This window comes from Mauremys reevesii, linkage group 1 (genome assembly GCF_016161935.1).
Source record: "Mauremys reevesii isolate NIE-2019 linkage group 1, ASM1616193v1, whole genome shotgun sequence".
NCBI classification, from domain to species: Eukaryota; Metazoa; Chordata; order Testudines; family Geoemydidae; genus Mauremys; species Mauremys reevesii.
In genome coordinates, this window is record NC_052623.1 from 31,623,025 (window position 1) to 31,633,791 (window position 10,767).

The 10,767-nt window shown below is 41.5% G+C and overlaps 1 protein-coding gene across 7 annotated transcripts in view; it reads left to right on the forward strand.

Annotated features, from left to right (window-relative positions):
- Window positions 1-6,160, forward strand: part of FAT3 (FAT atypical cadherin 3) — a 573,356-nt gene extending 567,196 nt beyond the window's left edge. For all 7 annotated transcript variants that reach the window (XM_039539405.1, XM_039539428.1, XM_039539433.1 and 4 more), the window contains one exon: window positions 21-6,160. In XM_039539405.1, coding sequence (XP_039395339.1) covers window positions 21-640 — 620 coding nt within the window. In that variant the 3' untranslated portion in view covers window positions 641-6,160. The remainder of the gene's footprint in view (window positions 1-20) is intronic.
- The last annotated feature ends 4,607 nt before the right edge of the window (window positions 6,161-10,767 follow it).

Below are 10,767 nucleotides of genomic sequence, written 5' to 3' on the forward strand. Positions count from 1 at the left end.
GAGTTTGTTCCCCTTTACAGCTTATCATTGGGACACCTCTGACTGGATGCCCAACGCTCGTTTGTCTGACATTGAGGAAGTGCCCAATTATGAAACAGCAGATGGAGGCTCGGTGCATCATGGCAGTAACAGGGAGCTGGAAACTGATTACTACCTTGGTGGCTATGACATTGACAGCGACTATCCTCCTCCTCACGAAGAGGAGTTTTTAAGTCAGGACCAGTTACCGCCTCCGCTCCCAGAGGACTATCCAGACCAATATGAAACCCTTCCGCCATCACAGCCAGTCTCAATGGCTAGCACACTCAGCCCAGATTGCAGACGGCGGCCACAGTTCCACCCTAGCCAATACCTCCCTCCTCATCAGTTCCCCAACGAGATGGACACTGCTGGGTCTCAGACTGTGAATGAATTTAGTACTTTTGCTGTTGTCCCAGGCCAGAGCGTGGAAAACGTTAGTGCAGGTAAGATGCCCTTATCCTTACACAACTCTCTGGATGCCTCCTCATCTGACATCTCAGCCAGCTGTGGCTTTGACGATTCCGAAGTAGCCATGAGTGACTTTGAAAGTGTGGAGGAGCTCATCCTAGATAACGTTCACATTCCATTTGTGGAGACCCAGCATCAGACACAAGTGTAAAGGAGACTTTTTTTCTAGTGGTCATTTGGTCCAATTAACAGTATAAATACTGAGAAGACATTTTGGTAAAGATGTATCTATGTATATTGGGGAAGGCAGAAATCCAGTATAACCTATTAACTTGTTCAAAAATGATACTGTATGTGCAGACACAAAGAGACCAGTTATGTTAAGCTGTATGCCACAAAATTGTTACAGACAATCTGGAGAATATGTACTATCTATTTATTACCAAGAGTACACTCACAGAGTTTCTGAGAGGGGAAACAATTTCACCTTTTAAGTTCCCTTTCTTCACCTGCTATTTATTTGGTATTGTATTATTAAAAGTGTTACAATCTCTCCCTGCAGTATTAACAAAGGGGAGGATGATTCCAAGAGGCACCGTTGCATGAAATTTTAGGTCAGCTAAAGAGTAAAAGAATTTGGTCATATGTAAAACAATTCCATTGGTTTTATTAAAAAAGCATTTAAAAGACAACTTATCGACATGGATATCTGTCCATAAATAACTATTTATTTATAGTTTTGTTAATATATCACATCGAATCCTAGCTTGTGTGCATAGAGTAAGACAAATATATACATTATATATTATACACCAAATTAGACTAGGTTGGTTGCCATTATTCAAACTTACTTTCAGATGTTTGTGTATACATTGAATTATGAGACTTTCCAAATATTGTGACATTTAACCCTTGTGAGTTTGACTCACTAATGGCCAAATTCTGCCCTTAGATACACATGTGTAACTCCCAATGACTTGTGTACCGAATGTGGCCACGTATCTGAGAACAGAACTGAACCTGAACTACCACATTTTGCTGCTTTTATTTTGGACTTCCTTGCAGCTTTTTAACAGCAGTCATAATGCTGTCATAGTCCAGTTAAATTAGTTTGCATACGCATTCTACTATAATCTTAAATTGCTAGATCAACTACAGTTGAAAAATGTCCTGCCCTCGAGTTTGTGGAACAGATCCTCAGCTGGTGTAGTCAATGAAGGTATGTTAATTTACATCAACATCAGCTGAGTATCCGGCCCTGTATTCCCTCAGAACTCCCAAATAATATTCACAGAGTTAAAAGCGCTTTTGTATAATACTGTAAAATGCAAAAACAACACCTCAGGTTAATTTTGGCATTTCACATTAATCATCCAGAGCAGGTTAAATGCAATATGGAAATCTGTTTTTTCCACTCACTGCAGTAAAAATCTATATGTGCCCTTTACTCAATGCTGTGAAAATATTTTTACTACAGTTATGAGTAGTTCTACAGCATTTGTACATCTCTGTGGCTATACGTTGTACATTGAATAGGAGGAAGTCTCCACTTTGCATTAATGTTTTATTATCCACCTCCTTCCCTAGCAGAACTCAGTCATTCTGAAAGTTTATTGGATAGGTAGAAGTTATGGATGAATGGATACTCTAACAGGTTTTTCATGCTGCTGCCTTATCCTGTTTCTTGGTCAAATAAGTTAACTGGATCGTTTTTAGGAAGAGAGATTCTCGACTGAACTGAATTTTACCCATTCGGTTGTCATAAGTCAGTCTTATTTCTTATCATACAGCTGGTGATTATTCACAAGTTGCCCCAAAAGAAAACAGATTATTGAGAATGTTACTTAAATAGTTGTGTAGCTTGTGACACTTTTAATAAAACATGGTCTCTAAACTTTGCAGTGTAACCTGATATTTCAGTGCTTCCCTCCAGTATATCATATATCAGTAGCAGATTGGTTTTACTTTGGATCATGCAACAATTCTTCATTAGAAAACAATCCAGTTACAGTATGCAGAGGTACATAATTAATCAAGTGGACTTTAGGCAAGAGAATGTACTGCACATACAAGTATTATGAAGCACTTGCCTGCATATAGTTCGTGTTCATTGAATTTATGAATGTCACTTGGTCTCCTCAAAGCAGACGTGCTTCTGTAAGAGTGATATGTTCTAAATGTGTTCATGGTACATTTTGATTCCCTTTCCCTCCCGCTCTCCCACCATTTTTTAAAAAAATACAGATTTCAAATAGATCATGATTGCAAGGAAAATGAGGGACTTCCCTACACACCATGAAATAGTTTGGCTACGGCCAAGGCACAGATTTAGTTATGCAGCATGACCATGCCTTGCTTACAAAGTTTACATGGCAGAGAAGTGGTTGCAAGGAATAGATTAGTATTACTTCAAGGATAGGAATATTTGAGTTTTAACAAATGTAAAAAAGCTGCAAGTTTAGCTGTTGTGCAATAGTTTTAATGCTGATATGAATTTCTATGAATTTAATACTCTTTTAGCACATGGCTGTGGCATACATGGGGTTTGCTTCAAGTCAACTCTCAATGTACCACATTTTGAATTATTATGCAATGAACTCTCTTTTTGCCCCCAACTAGTTATTAAATATACTCACCATCTTCATCTGTAGAAACCATCTTTGGGTAATAGATACACTGGTATCTAAGTTATTTTCCTTATAGGGACATATCAAAAGTGTCACAAAGGGAAACGCAATTGTAACATAGCAATTGCCGTACCAGAAAAGACCAATGGTTCTTACTAAGCTTGTTGCCTCAGTAATATCTTGTGGGCAGTGAGTTTGACTGGTAAAATACACGTAGCTTCAGTATATACTTCCTTTTCTGTCTTTTAAATTTTGTTACCATTTCATTTAGTCAAGCACCAATTTGTTAATGTGCTATGGAGAAGGGGATATAGGAGCACATGATTAACCTTCTCCGTACCATTCATGATTTTATATACCTCAATATCTCCTCCTCTCCAAACTAAATAGACCTCCTGTATTCAGTCTTTCCTCAGACAGAAACCCCGCAATGCCTGTCCCCACTTCTGTTGCCTTTCTGGTTCTCTTCTAGTTCTTTTCAGTGACCAAACTTGAATGCAGATCTCCAGGTGAAAACCTTCCCAAGCATTACAGCGTGCAATAACACTCTCACATTACTTTCTGTCTCCTTGTTAATACAACTCAGCCTCTTATTTGCGTTTTTAATTAATGGTGTGCTTTAATTAACTCTGATGTGAACCAAATGAGTGCATGAGTAGGTAGTTTACACTGTTCCATCCGATGTAGGTTACTCTGTCGTATGATGGGGTTTTTTCTGTTGCTGTCTTCTCAGCTGCCTCGTTAGGCCTTTCCTCAGAATCCCTGCTAGTTTTGACTAACTCTCATTGTGCCTGTAAAGTGTCACAATGCACATTCCTGTAGATGTCTCCACTACATGATATTTCCCTTCAGATTCTTCTGTAAAGAGTTTTCACAGAACGACTACAATATCAAATGATGCTATTCCATGGCAAAACCACAGTCCTTTATGATAAATACACTCTTCGCTTTTTTTTTTTTTTTTTAAAAGGCAGCAACTACTCAGAAAATAAATTCATATCTTTATCAGAATTTCTTAGGCTGCCAAGATGCTTGTGGGTCTAACTTACATGATGCATATGTTCTATTTTTGACAAAGGGTCAGATTCTCATTTACACCAATGCTCCTTTAAGAACCTTAAAGTGGGTGTCAATGCCATTTACACTGCCAAGACCCTCTAAAGTGGCCCTAGCGTAAAGGAGGATCTGGCAAACATGGGTTGTTGTTTTTTAATTATTATTAACATTTTGCCTCCAATTTATGAGCTTCTGAGGGGAAAAAAACAAGTACTCCTGCTCTGGCTCCTTTACACTGGGTAAAAGGCCAAAGTGGTGTACAGGGACCCTAAAAGTCCCATATAAAGGTGGGGGAGGATTCGCCTGGCACAAGCACTGCAGGAGGCAGCCATAGGGCTGACCTTCCAGAGTCCTTTCTCAAGGCAAGGTTTGGAAGACAGGAGCAGCCCATGGTCAAGAAGACACAAAGGTGGTTTAGAGACCCCAGCTCCACCTGGGCTGCACCTCTCAGAGGCACAGCACAGAATCTCACCCTGAGCATGTTTCTTAGAGTTGTTTAACTTTGATCCTCAACAAAAAGAATTCTAGCCTGTTATAAAGCCTACGATATGTTACATGACAATTGTTGTCATGCCACAATACAAGTTAAATGGAAAATGCAGGTCTAACAGGAATAGTGTATATATATACACACACACTTGTGTAGCAAGTCATACTCCTGTTTGAAAATCATGCCATGATATTTAAACCCCACAACCCAGGAGCGACTCAAGGTGTGGTGGACCATTACTGTTGATTACTGCAATGCTTTCTTTAAAAGGCTGGTGTCATTCATAATTAAGGAAAACAGTTATTTTAAACCAATAGAGGAAATGCATCTTTGTTAGATCAATATTACCATTTTAGCCTTTTTTTTTAATTATTACATGAGTGATTATGGAAGTTAAAAGGTTCTAAAGGGGAGAGAGACTTCTTTAGATTTGTGATGGTACATGCTCTATGGTATAGTTCTCTGCTTTTTTGCCAGTTTGCATCTCTGTCCTCTCAGTACACACCAGTGATGCAACAAGCCCTAGAAATTACCAGTATTCGCATTGCTATCCATTGCCTTTAGCCTGTAGTCTTTAAACTTGACCTGCAAAGTCACCCATTAACAGAAGGGGCATTGATTTACCTATAGCCACATCTTATGGGGGAGGAACAGGTGGGTGGGCGGGAAAAGAATAAAATGAAATTCATTTCTTTATGTAATAACAAAAAGCAATAATTACAAATACGTAGTATTACGCGAAGGCCATAACTTGTCGTTACCAGTGTTAAGGATGCACTTGAATTGTATTACGGGAATGAGATTGGAACCCTCAGTACTGTAATTATACTTCCGTCATATGAATACCTGAATTGCTACTATTTAACAATTTTATGAGCCCATACTACTGCTTTTCAGGAAGTGACAAATGCATTTGGGAAATGGAAGCAGTTCTCTTTAAAGCACTGTATCAGAAAGATTGTCTTGTAAATTTTACCTGTTGCAAGCAGGCTGGTTTGTAAAAGATGTATGTTTTGGTGTTTAAAAAGAAGTTTATAAAAATAATGTATATAATGGTTTCAAATTACCAGGCTTTTGTAGATATTTGATGCCAATCAGGTCGCTTTAAATTTTTGTTTGATATGATTAAAAGAAAGTCATCCAAGTTGGTTTAAACTTTTAAGGTAATGGCAAAAAAAACAACAAAAAAAGTTTTAGATTTGAAAAAAATGGTAATTTTTACTCATTTCAAATGTACTGTAACTTTCCTTTTGGTTCAGCTCTTTTCATTTAACTTTTCTGTTTTTAAGAAGATGTTTTTTATTGACTTTTTTTAAATCAGTGTGTTTTGCACAAAGACTTAGAGACATGATTTTTACGCCAAGTCAAGTAGCTGTTAAAATACATCATTTCTTCATCGACAAAAAAAACCACCCTTATGCAAAGGAGAAGGTAATCACTTCGAGTGGATCTCGGCCCTCATCTGAAGATTAATTGTTCCTTCATAATTGCTGTTGGCAGTATTGTCTTGTGTTCTTTTGCTATAAAAAAGAAAAAAAAAGTGTACAGGTTTGTAACTGCCAAAATTTGCTAAAGTTGATGGTTAAAACAAGTTTAAGTAAAAAACAAAAAAAACCCTACTTGTGTTTACTATTTATTGACGTTTTCATTAGGACACATTCTGAAAAGAGGGATTCAGATGAGGCATATAAATTCTGCCAGCAGTCTAGGGAAAGTTCACATTGCAATGTATAGTTCTCCCTACTGTTTGTTGTCATCCAGAAAGCTCTGCACTTTTCAGATTTACTAAAAAAAAGTCCCTGTCTCAAAGATCTTTCAGTCTACTCAGAGTTTTGTGTATAGGGATTCACGACAGCAGAATTCAAGGGATTCACCCACCCACAAGATTAATTTAACTCTAGACACATTTGCTCAGATCTTCTGACCCACCTGCTGCCAACGTGCTGAGAAGAAACACCGGCTCCAAGTAAGAGGGGAAACTGTTTCAGAGCCCTTTAAACACATTTTAATCCTGTTTACAGAACACAGCCATATAATATTTTTTAAAATGACTCCCATACAAAACTGTTTGGAGAATGGATTTAGACCTCTCACACCACCAATTTGGAAGAGTGATGTTCGGCATCACTTGAAACTAAACCACTGATCAGAATTCAGATACTATCCCTTGGCCTCCTGGAAACATGAATTTAAAGTCGCATAGTGGGAAAACAAAGCAGGATGCCAACCAAAAGCATCTATACCAGGGGTGGCCAACCTGTAGCTCCGGAGCCACATGTGGCTCTTCAGAAGTTAATCTGCGGCTCCTTGTACAGGCTGGAGCTACAGGCGCCAACTTTTGAATGTGCCGGGGGGTGCTCACTGCTCACCCCCTGGCTCTGCCACAGGTCCTGCCCCCCTCCACCCATTCCCACCCCCTCCCCTGAGCCTGCCGTGCCCTCTTCCCCCTTCCCCCTAGAGTCTCCTGCATGCCACAAAACAGCTGAGGGAGGGGGAGGTGCTGATTGGCAGGGCTGCTGGTGGGTGGGAGACACGAGTGGATGGTGGGAGCTGTTGGGGGGCTGCTGATGTGTTACAGTGGCTCTTCAGCAATGCGCATTGGTGAATTCTGGCTCCTTCTCAGGCTCAGGTTGGCCATCCCTGGTCTATACCTTCCAAGGGGACAAAGCTTTTCTGAGACTTCAGGGCCCTCATTTGAACCATGTTAATTTATTTTCAGTCCACATCTCCTTTGTTCTGGGAGTAGAAGGCTGCTCTTTCACTGCTTCCCCAAACAGATAGTGTAAACAGATGTGGATGCTCTGGAACCCGACCACATGTGGGCAAGCGGCTCTCAGGACTAGGAGTCAAAAATTCAGCCATTGGAGGATCCATCTGCCTGTTTGGAGAGGTAGGGAGTGCATGATCTGTGGGGAGACACTGGCAAACATCTTTTTCAGGCAAAACAAATTAGTTTCACCCCAGTTTAGAACTGCTAATACAGCGAGTGCTTTTTCAAAATCACACTCTAAGTAAAAAGAACAGCAGTACTTGTGGCACCTTAAAGACTAACAAATTTATTTTAGCATGAGCTTTCGTGAGCTACAGCTAAAATAAATTTAGCTCATGCTAAAATAAATTTGTTAGTCTTTAAGGTGCCACAAGTACTCCTGTTCTTTTTGTGGATACAGACTAACACAGCTGCTACTCTGAAACCAGTCTTTAAGTAAAACTCTATTCCCCTTCCATGGCAAACAGTTCAGTGATTCTCCTCAGTTTTCTGGTTCTTTGTTCCCATGACGCTCTCAGAATGGATGCCTGAGGACGCGGTAGCAATTTTATTCAAAACTACTAAGAGATGTGGGACAATAAAACTATCATTATAAGTATGAGTAATTAGATGAGGTTAAAGAAGGGGAATTCTTTATTTTGTGCCAACAAGCAGCATTTGTGGTGATAAGTTTGTGATAAGCAGTGTTTCCAATATATAAAAATAATAAAGCATTGAAAAAATGAATAGGTACAGAGGATGAAATGCCAGCTTCATGGAAGTCAGTGGGAGTTTATTGATTTCAGTGGTGCTGGGTTTTCACCTGGAAGCTTTTCTTACATATTCACAGTGGAACGTTCAGGGTAAAACAAAAGCTGCATTTGCAAAACAGAATGGAAACATTTCGGCAAAAGAAGCCATTTATCTAACAAGGCAGTTCTCGCCCCTATGGCTGTAGTATCTGAGCATCTCACTGATAGAAACTGCGCAGTCCTCTGTGTGGATGGAATGGAAGTGAAGAGATAGAGGCTTCAGGATCATTAAACTTAAATGAGTGTCACAATTTTCAAATGGAAGCCTTGCCACTCCTGGTAGCATCTTTTCCTGTTTCTCTCCCCCTCTCCCTCCCAGTTAAAAATAAATCACCCCTGTAACTAGGACTCTCTGCAGTGTGGGAACAGTAATTTACAACCCCCCTGCCTGCTCTCTACCTGTAGTTAGATGCTGCAACAAAGAGAGACTTCCGAGCCCCAATTCCTCTCTTGTAAATAAGGGCTGTGAACTGCAGGGAGCGGAACCCGTGGGCCAGGAAGAGAGGACAGAACAGTCGAACAGCAGGTGGAGGAAACTGCTTCAGTTATGACTTGTTTCTCCAGTAATTTAGCTCTCACCGGTGGTATTTTCTCCCTTGACATGGCAAGGCCTCTCTGGCTTTCTGTTTCCCTGACGACACTTGTTGCCCCCATACCTGCCAATATCAGCTTCTTTCGTTTGATACTGGCTTTTCGTTTCCGATATTATGGCTTGCTTCTGCTCTCCCTTACACCAGTGTAAATTAGGAATGACTCAACTCAAAACAGTGGAGGAACCGCTGTAAAGTCAGCGGCAGGTGAGAACATGGCCCTGGGTTCTTCAATGAGCAGACAATTCTTTTGAGCCTAAAGCAGTGCAGAATTGTGTAGAACCAAATTCAGGTTTTCCCATCTGGTCACTAGTTGTTTGAACTCATAAGTGTCATAAGCTTGCGTCCCAGGGTAAAATGTTGCTGTAAACAGGTGTAGCAGAGAATGTGGCCCTCAGTCTCGGTATGATGATCAGTTAGCTGGGCACACTGTGGAATGCCTTGTGTATACCTCCGAAAGAAGCGAAAAAAGATGCACATTCAACACTTGTTTTTCCTTTGCAGGTCACTTTTCACAATATATGTTCTTTAAAAGAACTTAGAGAATTAAATGCATAGATAATTCTTAATACAATTACAGGGCAGTACAGTGTTAGTTTCAAAACCAGGTGTGAAGATAATAACAGGTATGTTAATTCAGCCTCATTACAAATATACAGGGTGAAATCCTGGCTCCATTGAAGCAAAACTCCCATTGACTTCAGTGGGGCCAACATTTCAACCATATTTTTTTTTCTGTCCCTGCTTACCTGGTTAAATATATATTTAAATATGTTACTACCTGTGCACTGAAATTAATACCATAAATCCTACCTTGTGCATTTGTAATTTTATTGGGCACATTTAGTGCTATTGCATAGCAGCTTTACCAATGTAATAATTATAACAAATCTGTGATGCAGGTGAGCTATCACTGTTGGAGTGACTGTATTGGACTCCAGGGAACTTTAACCATGCAAATTTCATTGCAATATCGCAACTTATTGCATTTGATTATTAACTGAGAACAATTGGTGCTTGGTGCTGTACAGAACAGAGCAGGAGGCACAATCACTAGTCCATGGAGCTTGAAAGAAAGAGCTGAATTGTAGCTGTTAGACCCAGAGCTCGACTGCGCTGGAAAGGTGAAGATCCCAAGCATAGGGCAGAGTGCGGGGGAAATTTACTCACTGGTAGCACTTACTGCATCGTTAAAAAGAATGCAGCTAGCTCTGGTCAGGGCTGCCCAGAGGGGGGGGGCAAGTGGGGCAATTTGTCCCAGGCCCCGGGCCCAGCAGGGGCCCCTACGAGAGTTTTTCAGGGCCCCTGGAGCAGGGTCCTTCACTCGCTCCGGGAGCCCCGGAAAACTCTCGCAGCGCATGGGCCCCTGGAGCTTCTTCCTCTCCTGGTCTTCGCCGGCGGGAAGTCCTTCCGCTCCGGGGTGGAGAGGACCCCCTGCTGGCAAATTACTGCCGAAGTGGGACCTGCCGCCGACGTGCAGCCCGGTCTTAGGCGGTAATTCGGCGGCGGGGGGTCCCCACCATGGGTCTCCAGGGCACTTCGGTGGCGGTCCCGGAGCGGAAGGGCCCCCTGCCGCCGAATTACCGCCGAAGCGGGGCCCCCTGCTGCCAAAGACCCCAGGCCCCCGTAATCCTCTGGGCAGCCCTGGCTCTGGTATCTAGCACTGGATGCTAGGATGTCTAGTAAGTAGATAGCAACAAAGAGTCCTGTGGCACCTTATAGACTAGCACGGCTACCCCTCTGATAGTAAGTAGATGGGATCTAGAGACATGCAGTGCTAAGAGGCTCTCTGCATGCTGCAATGAGGGAGTCCCACCTGTACTGTTGCAGTGGCTTGCCACTGTGGATCAAGTTGTTGAGATGTGCCTAATTTCAATCACGCGTAGTCCCACGGACCAGTCCCTGTTCTAGGGGCCTGATGCACAAAGGAATTTTGGCTCCTAACAATGGACATAGGCACCAACTGGCGTTTATGAAAGCGCTTCAATGAGTTAAGCTAACTCTTGTTGAAGTC